This window comes from Ptychodera flava, chromosome 7 (assembly GCF_041260155.1).
Source record: "Ptychodera flava strain L36383 chromosome 7, AS_Pfla_20210202, whole genome shotgun sequence".
Lineage (NCBI taxonomy): Eukaryota > Metazoa > Hemichordata > Enteropneusta > Ptychoderidae > Ptychodera > Ptychodera flava.
Window position 1 is genome coordinate 14987649 of NC_091934.1, and position 22985 is coordinate 15010633.

At 36.4% G+C, this 22985-nt stretch overlaps 1 protein-coding gene and 1 pseudogene across 1 annotated transcript; both read left to right on the top strand.

Annotated features, from left to right (window-relative positions):
* The first annotated feature begins 5158 nt into the window (after nt 1-5158).
* Nucleotides 5159-7281, top strand: LOC139136132 (sulfotransferase 1A1-like; annotated as a pseudogene).
* Nucleotides 7282-19258: 11977 nt separating this feature from the next.
* LOC139136289 (sulfotransferase 1E1-like) lies at nt 19259-20212 on the top strand. Its single transcript, XM_070704016.1, has one exon. The coding sequence runs from the start codon at nt 19259-19261 to the stop codon at nt 20210-20212; it is 954 nt and encodes a 317-aa protein (XP_070560117.1).
* Nucleotides 20213-22985: the final 2773 nt, after the last annotated feature.

Genomic DNA, 22985 nt, shown 5'->3' on the forward strand with positions numbered 1-22985 from the left:
TGATTGGTACCTGTCTTGGGTTATCGGCTATGCTTATTATGTTGTTTGATGGACATCGAGAAGGGCAATTTTGACGAAGTAGACAACACAAAAGGCCGGTAACATACCGTTAAAATGTCAGCGGTGTACAAATCAAACGTTTCAATCGAAATCAACGACGAAGAAACACAAATTCATAAAAATTCTAGTATCGACGGTATTTTGTGTTCTACACATATCTTTTACTAATAATACTCCATATTTCCTTATGTTTCATTACCCACCCACTTTTGCATTTCAGGGATTTGAAAATAAGTTCTGAACTGAACAGCTGATTTTTTGTTTACGCTTTAAAAGTAGTCCGGGTCCCATATCCACCACATGTGGAATATGGATTCATCGTAGTCATATACCTATAGTGTGACGTCATACTATAGGGATAACTGGGTCTATGTATGTGATAACGGGTAATAACCTCTAATTATCCACCTTGTCGCTGGTACAAAATATCGTTAATATCACGCATAAAAAATAGAAAAAGGGAGAAAACTGTCGTGCATATGAACAGGGGGGGGGGGCATACGCAAAGAATACTGGAATTGAATTTTAGAAAAGCGTCCCCTGTGTCAATAACTGGATTCAAAAATTGCAAGTTTGTAGACGGAACGCTATAGTTTTCAGCTTGCAAGTGGAAGGTGGGCAGTGCGGTTTAACGGTTTAATCAGGGGGACACTGGGCATAGTTGTCATACAAAAGTATATAGCAAGTAACAATTAATTCTATTTATCATGAATCAATACATACAACTACTCTGTTCAGATTTACCACTTTGCGTCGGTGTAGGGCCGGACGCGGACCTGGGCCGGGGCCGACGTAAAAAACCAATGTGGACACGCTGCGTCGGCCTCGGGCCGACACAGTTTGGTCCCGGTGAGGAGGGGGTTCAGGGCCGACGCAAAATTTGGTCCGACGCAAATCGCCTGTGTGGACACCTTGCGTCGGCCCTGGTCCCAGTTGACAAGGCCTCCGCCATGGATCGAAGTTGAACTAGTCACCCTATTCGCACAAAACAAACGACGTTTGAAACTAAAGTTTACACCTATAGAAAGTTTTCAATCCAGTCTTTACATTTTAACATCATCCCATGTACGCAGAATTCTAGAACTTCCCACCAACCTTTGTTCCGCAAACGATGCGATGTTGCACACTGTAATAAATATCATTTCTAACCACCACTCAGCTATGTACAATCTACGATGATCATTTTCTGTTGACAAAATAATTTTCTTTTTTCCCTTCAGGAGTTTTATATATTTCACAATTTTCTCTTGTTCCACTCCTCTCAGAACGTCGACTTTAGAAGCTCTATATCGCGCGATGCTCTTTTGCTGAGTGCTCATGGGTTGAATGACATTAATAATGGCGGCGGTTACGATCGCTTCCCTCGCATAGAGAGAGAAAAGTAGGCTTTGCGTAAGTTTACAAGCGCGGTTGGGCACATCGTGTACCTAGGCGAGGTGGGTGTGCTCGAAAACGAAGATCAATGCAAGTTTTGGATTCAAAATCGGCTGTTTTCGGCCGATAAACTGCCCGCCGTATTTCTGCAGGTGGATCAGCGGTTTTTTCTATATCAGTCTGCAGGGCTGTGGTAGGAGGCCGTATAACGCCGGTAACACACAGCCCTGCCATGCAGAGCTAGTTGGCCGAAAGCAAGCTTCCATTGTCCTTTGAATCGGTAGAGCCCTGAAGTGACATGTACCGTACAGTAAGTGAGGCTACCTACAATTCTCCATGATCCGTACACACGGAGATCACTCACTGAACTGGAGCAAATTTCTTCTGTACACAGAACAGCTCGGTCCATGTATCAAAATTCTGGGACCATAGTTTTGATAATCGTAATTCTCTAATTTCTCACTGTGAATAATGAGAAGGTCAACCCCTTTTCCGCAGAGGAGATAGCAATTTTGTGATTTTGTCGACATAGATTTTTGACAGCAATACACAATATTTTCAAGGAAACTAAGGAATAAGTTGCATCTGTGTTGGCAAAAGAAAGGGTATTGATTTTTTTAAATGTTTGAATTGTAACAAAGGAAATTTGCATGTCTGACAAATGGTATGATGAGACCATCTTAGTTGCTGATAACTTTACCATGACAAGTGTGCAATTTTTAGAACCTCCAAACATCGACTTCTCATTTAATTTACCCCCTGAATTTTAAAGATGATCAATAATTTTGGAACATATTTTTAACCAATATTCCTTAAATTAAATTCTAAGTTTCAACTCGTTCAGAAACTGATAAAATTGAAGAAGCCTTTAGCAAATAATGTCTGAGCACACAAATCAAAGGGAATTGTGGGTAGCCTCACTTACTGTGTACCGTACGTACAATGCGCCCGGCCAGCGCAATGTCTCTCTTAGTAGCAGGACCGGATTCTAGCGCTACGTACTGTACAACTGAACACTGCTTTCGGCCAACGTACCTCTCTACTCACTAAATTGACACTTATTTGGGCTTGTGAGCAAATTGAACGGTGTCGAACGTGCCACAGTTGTGTGTGGTTCGATACCCGGAGGCCACTAGTCTGTGCCCAAGTCTCGTAAGCAATTTGTTTCTAACGGATAGGCTACACAAAAGGCAGCCGTGGTGTATCGAACCACACGCAACCATTGAATGTGCCACACAAAATAGAGTGGGCTGTCGCCAAACCCCGCCAAGCCCAACTGAATTCGCGCTTTTATGCTTAATTCACGTCATCCTTTAATACTGCATCGTAAAATCACGGACAAGATTAGCAGGTCATAAATGGGCAGATAATAATCTAGCTCTGCGTGGCAGGGCTGTGTGTTACCGGCGTATACGGCCTGTGGTGAGAGGCCGTATAACGACGTTAACACACAGCCCTGCTACGCAGAGCTAGTAATACTCATGAAATCACATTCATGTGTCTCTACGTCTGTCTGAGGGTCGGGATCGGCAGGGTCATCCGCGCAGCCATAGACAAGTGCACCAATGGTACCTAAATTTGTTTACACGTACATAGATACGTAACACTTTTGATTGGCCCAAAGACATCATGTGACAATCGAAAGGTTAAATGTTAAAGGTTAAGAGTCAAAGGTTGAAAAATGAAAATCAAAAGTAAAACGATTTTGAGTTGCAAATCGAAATCTAAATCAAAATGAAAATCATTTTAAAAAATGAAAATAAAAAATTTATTTCAAAATAGAAACAGAGCTGTATATACATTCATATTGAGAAAAATGCAGCAGAAAAGGGCTCATAATATGTGAAAGTCGGCTACTTTTGGCCGTGACCTCTGCAGTTTTACCGCCCGGGGTCTTACTCCTATAATTAGGTGGACCATATGTGCCGCCCGAATGGGTCATTATTTCACGGTCGGTTTTTATCGGAAGAAACCAAAAGTATAGGTCGATCATAAAGCAAATATCCCATACTATAGGAAAACATTCACACGCAACAGAATAAAAGTTATTGTCGAGCAAATCCCTAATGACGGGTTATATTATTGGAATATACATGGCTAGATGTTTCGACTTAGGAGGCATTTCCCCCGTAGTACAATATATATAGTACTCCTCCCGGGCTTTTAGCGACCTTAGGGGTCGAGAAAAAGGGCGATAATTTTTGAAACAATCATCAAAATCAATTCAGAACAGATGAAAGTTAAAATCTCAGTAAAGATCAAAATGAAAGTCAAAAACGGAAATTATTTTAACTTTTGTTAATCAAAATTATGTAAGTCAAAACGAACTTTACTCTATGAATTTAGCAAAAAAACCCCGAAAACTAAATCAAAAATGCATTTCGTTTCGCAACGTAAGTTCAAAATCACACAGAAATATAAAGCAAATTTAATTAAGAGGAAAACAACTGAAATTAACCTAATAATAAAAATGAATTTAATTTTGCAGAATGAAAATGATTCTATCTTTAAAACGAAAATCGAAACGTAAAGGAAATCCTAAATTCAGTTTTCATTCGAGAGACAAAATCAAAATCAAAATCAAACTCGAAAAGAAAATAAATTTCATTTTCAAGAATGAAAATGAAAAATCAAAATGAAATGGAAATTCAAAGTCAACTTTCATCAGAAAAGAAAAATCAAAGTCAAAATCAATCTCGAAATGACAATTAATTGTATTTTCAATCATGAAAATGATTCTTACTTTAAAACGAATATCAAAATGCTACGGAAATCTAAAGTCAATTTTCATTCGAGAAATAAAATCAAAAAACAAAATCAAACTCGAAACGAAAACTAATTTCATTTTTAAGAATTAAAACGTAAAGGAATTCAAAGCTAAATTAAGTTTCATTCAAGAGATAAAAGCAAACTCAAACTCGAAATGAAAATTAATTTCATATTTAAGAATGAAAATGAAAAACCAAAACAAAAAGGAAATCTAAAGTTAATTGTCATTCAAGAGATAAAATAAAAAGCAAAATCAAACTCGAAATGAAAATTAATTTCACTTTCAAGAATGAAAATGATTCTTACTTTAAAACAAATATCAAAATGTAAAATGAATCGAAAGTCAATTTTCATTCGAGAGAACAAATCAAAATCAAAACCAAACTCGAAATGAAAATGAAAATGAAAACGTGAAGGAAATTTTTAATTCACTTTTCATTCAAGAGATAAAATCAAAAGCAATATTAAAATCTAAATGAAAATTTATTTCATTTTCAAGAATGAATATGATTCTAACTTTAAAACGAAAATCAAAATGTAAAGTGAATCGAAAGTCAATTTTCATTCGAGAGAACAAATCAAAATCAAAACCAAACTCGAAATGAAAATGAAAATGAAAACGTGAAGGAAATTTTTAATTCAATTTTCATTCAAGAGATAAAATCAAAAGCAATATTAAAATCTAAATGAAAATTTATTTCATTTTCAAGAATGAATATGATTCTAACTTTAAAACGAAAATCAAAATGTAAAGTGAATCGAAAGTCAATTTTCATTCGAGAGAACAAATCAAAATCCAAACCAAACTCGAAATGAAAATGAAAATGAAAATGCAAAGGAAATCCAAAGTCAAAATCAAAGTTGAAATAAAAGTATTAAAAGTGATTTCATGAGCCTCCTCGGTTGCCGTACCAGAGAGGCATGTCAAAAATGCCGCGAACTGGTTATTCTCCACCGCAGTCTTATATATACCATATGCTCATCCAATAAATAGTGAAGATCTCTCCGATGATTAAAAGGGTGAGTGGTAGTCATATTTGCCCTTCTTGTGCGTAAAAACGCAGGAAAATCATGAACAGTAGAAACAGCATGCCATTATTCAAATGCGCCATTTTGAACTTTGACAGGTCAGAGGTCACAAAGGAAGGTAAAGTTACGTCGGCCCTTATTCTGGTACCGGTAAGTGCGGACGCGGACCAAATTTAATCCCAAAAGGACAATTATTTTGCGTCGGCCCAAATTTCAGTTGGGTTGCCTTATAATGTGAACTAAGTAATAATTGCCAATCTTAACCCCTGGCGCGACACCAAGGGCTGAGCCCTAGTTGTTTACTAAAGACCTCATTATTGACCCGTAAAGTACTCCACTGACAAATCTGTCTATCGTTTGAATTTGACGAGTTTCGACTCATTATCGCCAGCATGGTTGACGCTGAGACAATAGCGAACGCCGGATTCAAACTTTCTGTCGACAAGATCAAGAACTTTGAAGTTCGGCCAGACGACATATTTCTCCTTACGTTTCCAAAGTCGGGGACGACGTGGATGAAAGAAATTCTACCGCTAGTCATGAATGGTGGAGACATAGACGCCATTACAGGCACTCCCCGTGACGTTCTAGTACCATACCTAGAGTTCAAGCTTTCAGCCGACGAGGACCCCCTATTGCGGGAAATCCAAAAACAGATGCTCATACCGGAAGGATTTGCACTCGACCAGCTACGGTCACCAAGATTGCTCTGCAGCCACCTGAGGTTGGAGTTCCTTCCAAGGGCTATCGAGGAGAAAGGGGTCAAGGTCATCTACGTAGCCCGTAACCCTAAAGACGTAGCGATTTCATCTCATTACTTTGTGAAGACTGTGCAATCAAGTGGAATTGTAGCCTCTAATGAGCCTTCACAAGCCAAAGCCTACCAAGATTTCAGCGAGTTCTTTTCTGAGTTTTTGGAAATGAAGGGGAGAGCTCAAATAGTTCACTATGACGGCACAAAGTGGCACGAACATGTCCTTCCCTGGTGGGAAAGAAGGCTCGATCGCAATGTCCTGTTTTTGAAATATGAAGATATGATCCAGGACCTAAAAGCCTGTATTCGCCAGATTGCAAAATTCTTGAACGTCCCTCTGACTGACGGAGCTGTGGACAAGATCAGCGACCACTGCAGCTTTCAGAGCATGAAGAACAATCAGATGGCCCTCAAAAGCACCTACTGCAGCAATGTTTTTGGTGTTAAGGCCGAAGAGGGTCACCCTTCGTCAGAGTAGGAGGTGTCAGCGGTTGGAAGAGCACTTTCACCGTGGCACAAAGCGAAACGTTCGATGAAATTTACCGAGAGTGGATCAAAGGTAGCGACCTAGAAATGACATTTGAATTGTAACTGTCCAGTTGCAAAGCAAATATTTTGCTGCGGGCAAACTTTCTGGGTGTTCCCGGTACAACATACTAATGTCATATGATAGCACTTATTAGGTTGCTAAATAGTCAATACTCAGAAAAAGTAAACTGAATTTATTTTCTGATTCATCATTAGCGATGAAGTCCTCAAATATGCCGTGTTGAACTTGTGGTTGTCATGTTATATCTAGAATTTTAGAATTAATGAAACGTGAAAGTTTAATGTAAAGTTGACTTACACTTTATGTGAGTGGCAAATTTGACCATAGATAGTAGAGGTACTGCTGTCTATAATTTGACAAATTGACGTTATCTAACTAATTTTGCAGACGCCATTTTGTGATCACATTGATAGCAAATCGCGATTGTGATTCCACTCGTGAATTTAATGTATCATAATTTCTGTCATAATCACTGCAAACGCTATCCGCGATCACATTCTACCAAGTGAAAAAGGAATACATTTTGCAAGAAACTATTGTATTGTCTTCACAGGTAATGAGATTTAGAAAGGTCAAACTTGGACAAAACAGTCCATACATAATTATTCTTAGTATTTACCCTTCATTCTGTCTGATTCTCTTTTGTTATTTCTTTGTCTCTCCCTCTCTTATTCTTGTCTCTATTCTGTCTGTCTGTCTGTCTGTCTGTCTGTCTGTCTGTCTGTCTGTCTCTCTCTCTGTCTGTCTGTCTGTCTGTCTGTCTGTCTGTCTGTCTGTCTGTCTCTCTCTCTCTCTCTCTCTCTCTCCTCTCTCTCTCTCTATCTGTCTGTCTCTCTCTCTCTCTCTCTCTCTCAGACACAGATAACAAGTAATATTGTATTATTTCTGTGTTTCATTGATAATGTTAAGATTGAACTTTTTATGGGCCAGTTTAAAGCCCCAATAGCGGCAACTGTGTAATAAACTGATGTCAAAATATCCTCAGTTTTCCGAGAACTTTCTTTGAATAATACCCATTAGAGACTGAAAAAGTGTGCAACACTGTCATAAGTGTCGAAAGTGGCATGTTAATTCAAATTTTTCAACATTATTGTAGATTTCGCGCCATTTTCAAAAACTAATCATATGACAGAGGAAATAAAGATTACAACAACAAAATGTTGGCGTGGTGTATTCAAGTAAATGGCAGCATGCTTGATTATTTTACGATCACGATGTGTATATGCAGGAAATACTGATTTTTACACTTTTCTGTGGGGGCGCTATTTTATGAGTGCTGCACCCGTTTATTATTCAGCCTGTTAAAACTCATAGGCATGGTCCAAATCAGCGAGCAGCATACTTCTATACACGTCCTTCAGTTAGCACGTTTACACGAACCAACTTTGGTTTGAAATTAAAATCATGATAATAATTCTTAAAATTAGCAGCTATTGGGGCTTTAAATGAACCTTTCTGTCAGATCTCAATCACATTCCCATAGAATTGACTGAAGTATTGTTTTGTATGTCTGCATTACATTTCAATCCCATTCCCATGGCATTGACTGTACTATTTTTTGGATTGTCACCATCACCTTCATACGAATGTAATAGAAATGCTAATAAGAATGATTTTACATTGAACGTGTCAATGTTTAAAAATGCATTCACTCAAGTATGTAACATTTACTTTTTTATTCTGTCAGAAAGTTTTCTTTCATTTCAGCCGATGATAATTTACTTCCTGAAACGTTTCCTTCATGTTTGCTTTAGACCCTAAATTTTGACAATATGTAGCTAAGTTTTGATGTGTAATGTTAGCCTTTGACGGTAAATATTAACGCTGTAGTCATGATATCCAATGTTCTAAATTCGTCCTCTGTGCAACTATTACTGCCCTACGATCCTCTCCGCGACCCTCATACTATCATCCTGCAAGTTCAGAAACACATCATGAGCCAAGTCTGGTTTCCATGAGTATTTAATATAAGGTACAACATTTATTCCATTTTTCGCATTCGTTTCAATATTGAAATTCTGATCAAATGTCAGCTTACACTGTACGGGAAAGTGATCAGAAGAATTGAATGTGTCTACAGAGAGATTGTCAATATAATCGAACAATGTACTTGATGCAATAATATAGTCAACAACACTCGACCCTCGGTTCGCAGTACATGTGATTTCACCATGTTTGTCGTCAATAAAACGACCATTTAACAAATGAATACCAAATTTACTACAACATTCGATTAAGTTTCTTCCAAAACTATTTTCATTTTCTTAGAACACCTTACCTTATTAAAATAATCAATATCATAGTCGAACAAACCAAAAGTTTTTACATCAGAGTCACTGGTTACGTAATCTTCAAGGTGTCCAACACAGGCATGAAAATCACCTGTTATAATTACATTTTGATCATAATTCAAAAGAATTTCATCCAGAAACTTTTCTATCTAATAGGCCTAATCCCGTTTGGTTCGCCATTTTTATAAATTGACGATCCCTCTGGTGAAATGTATACAAACCCAACAATGATGTCGCTCGTCAAACAGAACGCTTCTTTTGACAGGCATAAAAAAGCGTTTACAGTGTTTATGTGAGTTTGCCCTTTTTTATCTTGATAGGAAAGGTATTGACGCTGTTGTTGTTTTTCTTATACCAACTTAACAGTCTGAGATTGTTCATATTTTTTGTTCATTGTATTTTATATTTAAAGAGACATTAGCTGTAACTTTTAACTAATTTTTCATTACTCTGTTACAATGTATCAACTACAGAATTTTACTATAATCCGATCACCATGACCAATGCCCGGTGTCCTGCTCGCCAACACAGCCTGTGTACGTGAAATGACCATTGTTATTGTTGATAAATGTATTCTAGCCCGGACCTGAATACAAAATTTAAACAATATCAATGGAGATTATACTAATATAGGGTATATTTATGAGCTAAATATTAGGAATTTCTAAATGGTTCAGGGATTCAAACCAGAAACTGCAGATGATACACAGAACAAACAAATTTTAAAAAATGACCAAAGTTACAGCTAATGGATCTTTAATATTTTTGAATAATTCGGTTGTTGACGTATTCAAATATCGAATTAGATTGGTGACCTTGGACGCTCAAATGACTCTGACCCTCATTCATGTCACGCATATTGGTCACACTTTCGTCGTTGTCGTCACCTTTCTTTTCTATTTGCAACACGATAATTCTGTAAACTTGCGGAAGATTGGTCAAATTCTTTTTAATCGTGAAGAAGATATTGATGTGCGTTACAGTATGGTATTTTATAATGAGAATGAGTAGAAAAATGAGGAAAGTGCTGTCCTGCATGACAAGCGGGATGATGATCCCACCCACATCGCACCACCCACATAAAAACCATCAAAGAAAGAATGTTTACCCCTACCCATAGCTCATGCGTACTTACACGATATTTACGACATCTACTCTACAGAAAATTCAATATTAGCTCCAGAAAAGCAGTGTATTGTTAAATATATAATATAATATAATAAACACTTATTTTCTTGTTTAATATGTCGCAATAAATAATCTAAACTCATAAAGCTGTCAAATGTTCCTTCATAAAACAAAATCAGAATTGCACATGCTATTTCAGGTGAAAAATTTCAAAATTCTCATAAATATCCATTTAAAAGTATATATATATATATATATAATATATATATATATATATATATATATATATATATATATATATATATATATATATATATATATCGGCAGTTTTTTGTCTATGGTAGTAAATCGGAAGATGTTCCTGGCCAAGACGTTTCGCCCAGTCTTTGCTGGGCTGCTTCAGTAGGCCCTGTCCATTTCATTCCTCTGCTGTCCTGTCATGTGATGTCACACGATCCAAATGGTCTATTGTCTTCGGTTGATACCATTATTTCCATGGGTGTTTAGTTTTTTTATCCAGAAGTTTCACGTGTTAGTCTATATGACTTATTGTTCCATGTTTTTTCAAGTCCAATTATTTTGAAGTCGGCTATTTGGTGATTTGGTGAATTGAAATGAACTGGTACCGGATCTTGTTTGTTTTTTGCGCGTATTGTAGATAGGTGATTTTGCATGCGAGTGTATATTGTATCTCCAGTTTCGCCCACGTACACTATGTGTCTGCATTGTTCACAATATATTCCATATATCACGCTTGTTGATTTGCAATTTATGTGTCCTGTAATTTTGAAGCTGGTGTCATTTGGTCCTCGGAAAGTAGATGTTGTTTTCATGTGTTTGCAGATGGCGCATCTTGTAGCTTGGCATTGGATGATCCTGGCTTTTGTTTGTTGAATAGTCTGGCGTGTTTCTTGTGGATCAGTATCGATTCGAGGTTTTGTCCTTAATATATATATATATATATATATATATATATATATATATATATATATATATATATATATTATATATATATATATATATATATATATATATATATATATATAAATATTAAACACCTATTGCCTGGTCATGAGGGCTATAGCGCCCGTCTATTACCCCGAGGGGCCGTGTATTACCAGAAACACATCGCTATTCCCCGAGGCCGTAGGCCGAGGGGTATAGCGATGTGTTTCTGGTAACACACGGCCACGAGGAGTAACAGACGAGCGCTATAGCCCGAATAAAGACCAGGCTATAGGTGTTTCATAACACACCACATGCTCTGTTGTATTGTTGTACAGTTTTTAATGTGTTTTGATATTTTGCACCGCAACAATCCATTGTGACAAGTTTACTGGGCGATGTTTCCACAGCGGTTTCAGTTGTACGTGGTACCACTTTCTTTCAAAAAATATTCTAAGCATACCTAGCGACATCCTTAGTTGCACTTAATCTTTTCCGTCGATGAGGTTTTCAAGTTCCTACGCTGTTGGAATGTTGGAAAATGTTGGAAAATCTGTTTTAGAGAATGTGTCGTTACCTATCCCGGACGCACATCACGTTCCAGTCACCCGCCATTGTTGCAAAGCTGCAGACGACACAACAGTCACGTGACCTGGCACTTTTCCAAATTTGCTTGTAAAGAAACAAATTAACTAAAATTTATCTATCTTTGAATGAAAGTGCGCCTGAATACTGGCTATTGGATAGCTGCAGTGTCGTATCTCGAGGTGTAACCTAGGTATGTGGGTTGGACGGCAAAGATCCCAAGTTCACAGAACATACGAGAATGTTGCGTCATCCCTTTCAAAGATGGAGTCGCACAGAGAGTGGGTAGCCTGCCGTTTTAGGGAGCGTTCAGTTATTATGGCCGGGGGGGGGTGGGCCGGCAAAATCCAGGGGGGTCACCTCAAATTTGAAAACTGCAAAGGGGGGGGTAATGTATTTTTCAAACAGCTCAGAGGGCCGGGGGGTGGGCCGGCAAAATCCAGGGGGGTCACCTCAAATTTGAAAACTGCAAAGGGGGTAATGTATTTTTCAAACAGCTCAGAGGGGGCCACTTAATTTCCATAAGTGTCCGACTCGTCAAAAAGCAGTTTCAGTGTTCAGATATACTCTGAGAGATAAAAAAGATTCGTTGCATGATTTCTTTATCTGAAGTCATTTAACTGTAAGCTTATATGTGAACAAAAGTCTAATTATCTGTCACATGAACATCTTGACTTGGCAACGCTGAGGCTTGCGTTGTTGTAGATCGAGCTCACTGAGGGCAATGAACAATTCCTATTACTTACATATTAGAGATATAGCAAGTTTTGTCAGGGAAATTATTTAACAGTTACCTGTAGACTACTTAGTACCATGAAAAGTTATCTAATACTTTTACGTGAAATTCCAATATCATAATTGTTGTCAACATCTGAACTTTGAAATGCCGTATTTTAATCAAGGACATTTGTATCAATTATCAAACACCTATAAAAGCACAAATTCATTTACTTTAGCAATGTAAAAAAATATTCATAGACTCCAATTATAGTGAATCAACATTTCGGTGAAATTCCAAAATTCAATTTCTTGCACACATATCCATTTATGACCACCCTAGTCTAATCAAGTACATTAATATTAGTAATCGAGAGTACATAAATACACAGATTTACCTATTTTTGTATTGGAAAAAAATATTCATAGTTTCCTCATAGACTCCCATATACAGTGAATATACATTTCGGGGAAATTCCAAAATCCAATTTCTGGCAAACACATCCATTTGTAACCACCCTAATCTATTAAGTACATAAATATTAGAAATCGAGAGTACATAAATACACAGGTTACCTATTTTTGTATTGGAAAAAAATTATTTATAGTTTCCTCATAGACTCCCATGTATAGTGGATGAACATTTTCAGTGAAATTCCAAAATCAGATTTCTTGTACACAAAATATGCACCTTTAATCATCATATTCTAATTAAGTACAATTACGTTAATTATTCAATGTGTGTATATGCACAAGTATAGCACGTTTTTCATTTGAAAAAAATATTCACAATTCTATCGTTGACTCCCATGTACAGTGGATGAACAATTTTGGTGAAATTCTAATGTCAAATTTTTTGTCCACATACCAGTTGTAACAACCCTATTCCAATTAAGTACATTCATGTCAATTGTCAAATATCTATAAATGCATAGATATAGTTTTGTATCGAAAATATATTGCATAGTTTTTCATACACTACCATATATAGTGAATCAACATCATCAACAGTTGATTATCAATTATCGCCAAATATCGAAATTTTGTACACACACACTTGCGCAAAAATATTGTGATTCATCTCTAATTTCTTTCCAATCCCTTTGAGCGGTAATTTCAAAATTATTGCAAATCAGAAGGGGAAATTTGAACATCAACACCTTGTGAGTTTGTAACGAAGGTCATTTGAAAAAATGTGGGAATCTTTTTTTTTATTCTATCACCCCCCCCGACCCCCACCGCCAGAGGTGTTTGTGTGTGCAGCTTTACTCAAGCAATGAAGCAATGTGAAGTTGGGGGATCATGAAATTTTTGTCATCTTAAAAAGGGGGTCATTAATTTTTTGGTGCAATGGGTAGGGGGTTTACTTATTTTGACTGATGCGCATGAAGAATTTGCCGGCCCGCCCCGGCCATAAGAACTGAATGCTCCCTTATGCTGGCGGACTGTCTACTCGTTGATTGTTCAGGTGGGACAAATTTCGTTTCTCAATTTTTCAATTCTGAGCTGATTAACCAGGCATGCACGAAGGGGCACTCCACTAAAGAATCGAAGAATTACTAGTCTGTATTTACATGCTCATTCCGTGTCGCGTTTCGCCAGATTACGTCAATCGCCGATAAAATAGATACGTCCATTCCCAAAAAGTGCCGTCAGAGGGTATTTTTTGAAAAACTATTTCACTAGGGAAATTTGAAAACGTGTCCGGTCACGTGACCGTAGTATCGTCCGCAGCTTTCAAACAATGGCAGGTGACGAGAACGTAATGTGCGCCTGGGATGAGCGACGAGCCTCCCTCTAAAACAGATAGATTTTCCATTCCAACAGCGTAGGAACTTGAATAGCTCATCGACGAAAAAGATTCTAGTGCAACCAAGCATGGTCCTAGTATAGGTATGCGTAGAATATTTTTTGGAAGAAAGTGGTACTATGTACTTCTGTTACTTGAACCGCTGTGGAAAATCGCCGAGTAAACTGTGATGGGTTACTGCGGTGCAAAATATAAAAGCATATGGAAAACCTTTAAATAATACTCCATGAGAGTGTGGTGTGTTATAAAACACCTATGACCTGGTCTTTATTCGGGCTATACCGCCCGTTTCTTACCCCTCGTGGTCGTGCGTTACCAGAAACACATCGCTATACCCCTCGGCCAACGACCTCGAGGAATAGCGATGTCTTTCTGGTAATGGCATTTAGTCCGTGGGCTAGAGGGGGTCTACGTGCACCCCAAACAGGATAACAAACCTGTATTTTTCAGAAGCCTTGGGATCCCTAGAATACGAAATGGAATTTAACAGAAAAAATATAGGGATGCAATAGCTGTTATGGTCATGTTTTGAAGGGTACTGCAAAATCACCATTTTACAATCCAAATGCATTTTCGTCAAATCTGTCTTCTTGTAAGTCATGTGCTGAGCTTATTTTTTAACATAGCCTCATTTGTTTGGTATCATAAGAAAGGGAATTTATTTTTCTTTACGATTGCATATTGTAATATGCAATATCTTCTACAGTTTTGTGAAATATGACCAAAACTTACCCCATACCCCAAAATTTAACATTGCAAATTACAGTAAATCTCTAATTCTGCCAATTTTTTAGCTTGGCATAATGAAAAACGCAATGCTTTGAATGAAATCTGTTTTATTTGATACAGGGACATGTAAGAAATATGAAATAGACTTTTAACAAAAAAACAATATTGGCACTCTACAGCTGTAACAGTCATATTTTGAAGGGTACCGCAAAATCACAGTGTTGCAGATTTGCATGCATTTTTGTTAAACCTGACTTCTTATAAGTCATCTGCTGAGCTTGTTTTTGAATATATCTTCATTTGTTAGGTATCATTAGAAAGATAATTAGCTATCTTTAAATTGACATATTATAACATGCAATATCTTGTATAGTATTCATGATATATGACCAAAACTTACCCCTTACCCCAAAGTTTACATTGAAAATTGCAGTCATAGCTGAAATCAAATTCTACCATTTTTTTACCTACACATATAAACTATGTCCGATTTTGCTGTTGAATCTGTTTTATTTGGTACAGGGACATGTAAGAAATATGAAATAGACTTTTAACAGAAAAAATATTGGGACTCTACAGCTGTAACAGTCATATTTTGAAGGGTACCGCAAAACCACAGTGTTGCAGATTTGCATGCATTTTTGTTAAACTTGTCTTCATATAGGTCATCTGCTGAGCTTAATTTTGAATATAACCTCAAATTGTTATGTATCATTAAAAAGATAATTTACTAGTTTTTAAAATGACATATTATAACATGCAATATCTTGTATAGTTTTCATGAAATATGACCAAAACTTACCCCATACCCCAAAGTTTACATTGAAAATTGCAGTCATAGCTGAAATCAAATTCTACAATTTTTTTAGCCAGACAAAACAAATCTGGCCGTTTTTGCTATTATATCTGTTTTATTCGGTACAGGGACATGTCAAAATATGAAAGAGACTTTTAACAGAAAAAAATATTGGGACTCTAGAGCTGTAAGAGTCATATTTTGAAGGGTATCACAAAATCACTGTATTGCCAACTCGCATGCTTTTCTGTTAAATCTGTCTTCTTATAAGTTATCTACTGAGCTTGATTTTTGACATAACCTGGCTTGTTAGGTATCAATAAAAAGGTAATTTACTAGTTTTTTAAAATGACATATTGTTATATGCAATATCTTGTTTAGGTTTCATGAAATAAGACCAAAGCTTACCCCATACCCCAAGATTTACACAGCAATTTACTGCAAATTTGAAACTCTACCATTTTTACAATTTTTAACTTTGTATACAAAAGGCAATGCTTGTATGCAATGTATGAAATCTGTGTTTTTGTTAAAAAAGTATGTCATAAATATGAAATTAACTTTTAACAGGAATATAATATGATTTGATAGCCTTTTGGATCATATTTGGAAGGGTACCCAGGTATCAGGGCAAATTTGCCGAAACACATACATTTGACATATATTAGTTCCCCCTCAAAAATGATCCAAATGGCTACTAAATTGTATCATCTTCCCATTAAAAGTTAATTCTATACTTGTGACATACTTTTGTCACAAATAAATCAGAATTCATACAAGAATTGCCTTTTGTATTATGTGTAGCAAAAATGGAAGAATTTAAGATAAGCCGTGATTTGCGATTTGAACTTTTGGGGTATGGGGTAAAGTTTGACCATATTTCAGAAAAACTATGAACGACATTGCATATTACAATATGTCATCCTAAAGAAAAATAAATTGCCCTACTAATGATATCTCACAAGCCAGGTTGTGTTACAAAATAAGCTCAGCAGATGACTTACAAGACGAAGAATTTAACAAAAAAGGTGCCAGTCTGTGGTACTGCGATTTTGCATTTCCCTTCAAAATATGGCTGTTACAACTATGCAATCCAAATATTTTTCTGCTAAAAGTCTATTTCACATATCTGATATGACCAAGTACCAAATACAACAGATTTAATACCAAAACAGAGCTATCTTTATCATGTCTAGCTAAAAATTCGCGGAATGTGATCACGTTAGCTATGACAGTACTTTCTATATAAACCTTGGAGTATGGGGTAAGTTTCGGCCATATTCCATGAAAACTGTACAAGATATTGCCTGTTACAATATGTCATTGCATATACCAGTTAATTACCTTTCCAATGATACTAAACAAGCCAGGTTATAATCAATAACAAGCTCAGCAAACGACTTATAAGAAGACAGATTATACAAAAACGAATGCGAATCAGGAATACTGAGATTTTGCTGTACCCTTAAAAATGCAGCCGTAACAGCTATAGAATCCCAATATTTTTTCTGTTAAAAGTCTATTTCATATTCTTAACATGTATCAGTACCAAATAAAACAGATTTTATACAAAACATTGCCCCATTTTTTATGTCGAGGTGAAAAATTGGTAGAATTCGACTTTAGCAATGACAGTAATGTCCAATGTAAACTTTGAGGTATGGAGTATGTTTTGGTCATATTTTGTGAAACCTAAAGAAGATATGCATATAACAATATGTCACCTTAAAAACTAGTAAATTACCTTTCTTTTAATACTTAACAAGTCAGGTTATATTTAATAACAAGCTCAGCAGATGATTTATAAGAAGACATATTTAACAAAAACGCATGCCAGTCATGAGTACTGAGATTTTGCGGTACCCCTCAGAATACGACTGTTACAGCTATAGAATCCCAATATTTTTTCTGTTAAAAGTTCATTTCGTATTTCTGATATGGCCAAGTTTATACAGATTTTATACAAAAAATTGCCAATTGTTTATGTCTCCTTAAAAAATTGGTAGAATTTGACATTAGCTATGACAGTAGTTTTCGATGTCAACTTTGGGGTAGGAGGTAAGTTTTGGTCATATTTCATAAAAACTGTACAATATATTCGATGTTACAATATGTCATTTTAAAGACTAGTAAATTTTCATACTAATGATACCTAACCACTTACATTATATTCTATAAAAAGCTCAGCAGATGACTTATATGAAGATAGATTCAACAAAAATGCACGCAAGTCAGGAATACTGAGATTTTGCTGTACCCTTCAAAATCTGACTGTTACAATTACAGAATTCCGATTTTTTTCTGTTAAAAGTCTATTTTAAATTTCTGACATGACCCATTACCGAATGAAATAGATTTCATACAAAAAATGCCTGATTTTATATGTCAAGGTAAAATAATGGTAGAATTTGATTTTAGCTATGATTGCAATTTTCAATGTAAACTTCGGGGTATGGGGTAAGTTTTGGTCGTATTTTATGAATACTATACAAGATATTGCATGTTACAATATGTCATTCTAAAGATTAGTAAATTATCTTTCTAAATCAAGCTCAGCAGATGACTTATATGAAGATAGTTCAACAAAAATGTATGCAAATCTGCAACACTGTGATTTGCGGTACCCTTCAAAATATGACTGTTACAGCTCTAGAGTCCCAATATTTTTTCTGTTAAAGTCTATTTCATATTTCTGACATGTTTCTGTACCAAATAAAACGGATTCAATCGCAAAAATGGCCAGATTTTTGTGTCTAGCTAAAAAATTTGTAGAATTTGATTTTAGCTTTGACTGCAATGTTCAATGTAAACTTTGGGGTATGGGGTAAGTTTTGGTCATATTTAATGAAAACTATACAAGATTTTGCATGTTATAATATGTCACTTTAAATATTAGCTAATTATCTTTCTAATGATACCTAACAAATGAGGTTATATTCAAAAACAAGCTCAGCAGATGACTTATAAGAAGTCAGGTTTAACAAAAATGCATGCAAATCTGCAACACTGTGATTTTGCGGTACCCTTCAAAATATGACTGTTACAGCTGTAGAGTGCCAATATTGTTTTTGTTAAAAGTCTATTTCATATTTCTTACATGTCCCTGTATCAAATAAAACAGATTTCATTCAAAGCATTGCGTTTTTTATTATGCCAAGCTAAAAAATTGGCAGAATTTGAGATTTACTGTAATTTGCAATGTTAAATTTTGGGGTATGGGGTAAGTTTTGGTCATATTTCACAAAAACTGTAGAAGATATTGCATATTTCAATATGTAATCGTAAAGAAAAATAAATTCCCTTTCTAATGATACCAAACAAATGAGACTATTTTAAAAATTAAGCTCAGCACATGACTTACAAGAACACAGATTTGACGAAAATGCATTTGGGTTGTAAAATGGTGATTTTGCGGTACCCTTCAAAACATGACCATAACAGCTATTGCATCCCTATATTTTTTCCTGTTAAAATTCCATTTCGTATTCTAGGGATCCCAAGGCTTCTGAAAAATACAGGTTTGTTATCCTGTTGGGGGTGCACGTAGACCCCCTCTAGCCCACGGCCTAATAGGTCCCCTCGGGGTAATAGACGAGCGCTATAGCCCTCATGACCATATAATAGGTGTTTTCTATTTACCTCATTATTGACCCGTAAAGTACTCCACCCACCAGCCTGTCTATCGTTTGTACTTGGCGAGTTTCGACTCAATTTCGCCAGCATGGTTGACGCTGAGACAATAGCGAACGCCGGATTCAAACTTTCTGTCGACAAGATCAAGAACTTTGAAGTTCGGCCAGACGACATATTTCTCCTTACGTTTCCAAAATCGGGGACAACGTGGATGAAAGAAATTCTACCGCTAGTCATGAATGGTGGAGACATAGACGCCATTACAGGTACTTCCCGTGACGTTCTAGTACCATACCTAGAGTTCCAGCTTTCAGCCGACGACGACCCCATAATGCGGGAAGTCCAAAAACAGATGCTCATACCGGATGGATTTGCACTCGACCAGCTACAGTCGCCAAGATTGCTCGTAAGCCACCTGAGGTCAGAGTTTCTTCCAAGGGCCATCGAGGAGAAAAGGGTAAAGGTTATTTACGTAGCCCGTAACCCTAAAGACATAGCGATTTCATCTCATTACTTCGTGAAGGCTGTGCAATTATGCGGAATTGTAGACTCCAATGAGCCTTCACAAGCCAAAGCCTACCAAGATTTCAGCGAGTTCTTTCCTGAGTTTCTGGTAATGAAGGGGATAGCTCAAATAGTTCACTATCACGGCACAAGGTGGCACGAACATGTCCTTCCATGGTGGGAAAGAAGGCACGACCGCAACGTCCTGTTCTTGAAATATGAAGATATGATCCAGGACCTAAAAGCCTGTGTTCGCCAGATTGCTAAATTCATGGACGTCCGTCTTACTGACGGAGCTGTGGACAAGATAAGAGACCACTGCAGCTTTCAGAGCATGAAGAACAACAAGATGGCCCTCAAAAACACCTACTGCACCAATGTTCTAGGTGTGAAGGCCGAAGAGGGGTCACCCTTCGTCAGAGTAGGAGGTGTCGGCCTCTGGAAGAACACTTTAACCGTGGCACAAAACGAAACATTCAATGAAATTTACCAAGAATGGATCAAAGGTAGCGACCTAGAAATGACATTTGAATTGTAACAGTCCAGTTCCAAAACAAATATTTTGCTGCCGGCAAACTTTCTTGGCGTTTCCAGTGCAACATATTAATGTAATATGATAGCACTTATTAGGTTGCTAAATAGCCGATACATAGAAAAAGTAAACTGAGTATAATTTCTGATTCATCATTCATGATGAAGTCCTCAAATATGACCGTGATCAACTTGAGGTTGTTATATTATATGTACAATTGTAAGATTAATGAAACGTGAAATTTTAATTAAAAGTTAAAGTCACATTTATGTGAGTCGCGAATTTGACCATGGACAGAGTTAGCTAACTAATTTTACATACTCGCGATTGCGATTCCATTTGTGAGTTTAATGTATCATAATTTCTGTCATAATCATTGCAAACACTGTCCATGGTCAAATTCTACAAGGTGAAAAAGGAATACATTTTCAAATTGCAAGAAACAATTCTATCGTCTTCACAGGTAATGAGATTTAGAAAGGTCAAACTTGGACAAAACCGTCCATACATTATTTTTCTTAGAATTTTAACCTTCATTCTGTCTGATTAACTCTCTCTCTCTCTCTCTCTCTCTCTCTCTCTCTCTCTCTCTCTCTCTCTCTCTCTCTCTCTCTTATTCTTGTCTTTATTTTATCTGTCCGTCTCTCTCTCTCTCTCTCTCTCTCTCTCTCTCTCTCTCTCTCTCTCTCTCTTTCTCTCTCTCTCTTTCTCTCTCTCTCACTCAGATAACAAATAGTATTGTATTTTTTCTGTATTTCATTAATAACGTCAAGATTGTACTTTTTACGGACCAATTCCATGAACCCTTCTGTCAGATTTCAATCACATTCCCATAGAATGTTTAGTATGTCTGCATTACATTTCAATCACATTCCCATAGAATTGACTGCGCTATTGTTTGGGTTGTCAGCATCACCTCCATGCGAATGTAATAAGGAATGCTAGTGAGAATGATTTTACCATGAACTTGTCAATATTTAAAATCCATTCATTCACTCAAGTGTGTAACATTTTACTTTTTTATTGTGTAAGAAAGTTTTCTTTCATTTTAGCCGATGACAGTCTAATTCCTGCAACGTTTTCTACATGTTTGTGTTAAACCCCACATTTCTGACAATATACAGCTAAGTTTTGATGTGTAATGTTTGACTTGTGATGGTTTAAATAAACACTGTGGTCATGATATCCAATCTTCTAAATTCGTCCTCTGTGCAACTATTACTGTCCTACGGTCCTCTATGCAGCCATTACTGCCCTGCGTATTACTTTAAGTATTCACACTGGAATGTGACACTATGTATTATTGCCTGAATACATGGGTTTACGTCCCTGAGAGCAGAAGACAATTTCCTGCTGCACTTTTTTGTGACACGTGAGATATACAAAAACTTTTTTATTTTCAGACAGCTTTAGGGCAGCTTTCATATTTGGGACATCAATAGGTCTCTGGTGATAACATTTTTTTCAGAATTGTTCAAATCATGCAGAAGAATGCAAATATGTATTTTAAGACAATTTTTGACATTTATAGTCAAAGTTTTTTCACAAAGAGTGGTTGTTTGATAGCTTTGATAGCCTTGATATTTGGTATACAGATCTGAAAGGATTATCTAAATGTTATATATTCAAGTTAATATGTGAAATATCCATTTTTAATTTGAGGGTAATTTTTGCCATTTTTGGGACAAAAAATTTGTTTCTCAAATACTGCTTGTCTGACAGTTTTGATATTTGGTAGACACGTTCTCTCTCAGAGATGATCTGATATTGATTAGTAAGCCAACTTTTGAGTTTTTCTCAATCACATTCTTTTGGTACGTGTTTGACAAGTACAAACATAAAACTTGATCTACAATATGTAGGTTAAACAATTTGTTGCCAGTAGTTTGCTATAAGGTTCTACAGTGTTTATGTGAGTTTGCCCTTTGCTTTTGTCTTGATAGGAAAGGTGTTGACGCTGTTGTTGTTTTTCTTATACCAACTTAACAGTCTGAGATTGGTCATGTTTGTTTATTCATTGTATTTTGTATTTAACTCAAGGCCTCGTTAGTGTATTTTAAAAATAAAATAATTTCACTGAATATCACTGGCCTGGTTTGTTATTTCAGGGCTTGAGCACCCATTGGACGCCTAAAATTTAATGTGTTCAACAAGTGCATATAGTGTGAACTACCCTTTAACACACCTTTCGTTGAACGGCGTCCATGCGGTAAAAAATGTAACAGCCCTTTGAAGGCGTTATACGCGTTAAATTTGTTAACTCATTTCAACGTGCATTGTGTGTTCAGCCAAGGAACACCATGGAGTTCAATATACTGGCTTTGGGACCGTAGTGATCAACATCTGCACAGGTCATGTTCATAAATTGAATGTATATTATGTTCAACATATTTGAACACATAATGTTAAAATTTCTGAACGTTTAGACGCGTTCAAAAAGTGTTACAAAAGGTGTGTCATTGGTGATATATGCTTGAACATTTAACTTTACAGTGCGGATGTGAAATGACAGCAATACGTGCCTATCATTTCCGTTTTTGGAAAGGAAACGAATTATCTCTGAAAAAATCACCACATTCAAGGTACCGTATTAACATATATGCCTAGTTTTGTATTGAAAAAATATAGTTTGTCCCGGAGATTCTCATTTATCTCCTGTGTTGAAACTCCTTTCGTCTGGTTATTCCTTTGAACTTTCGCTTATTTTGAATATTTACAATAGTTCAGAAGGACTCACATCTCACACATGTAATTATTGGGCAAGGTACCCCCTCTGAAC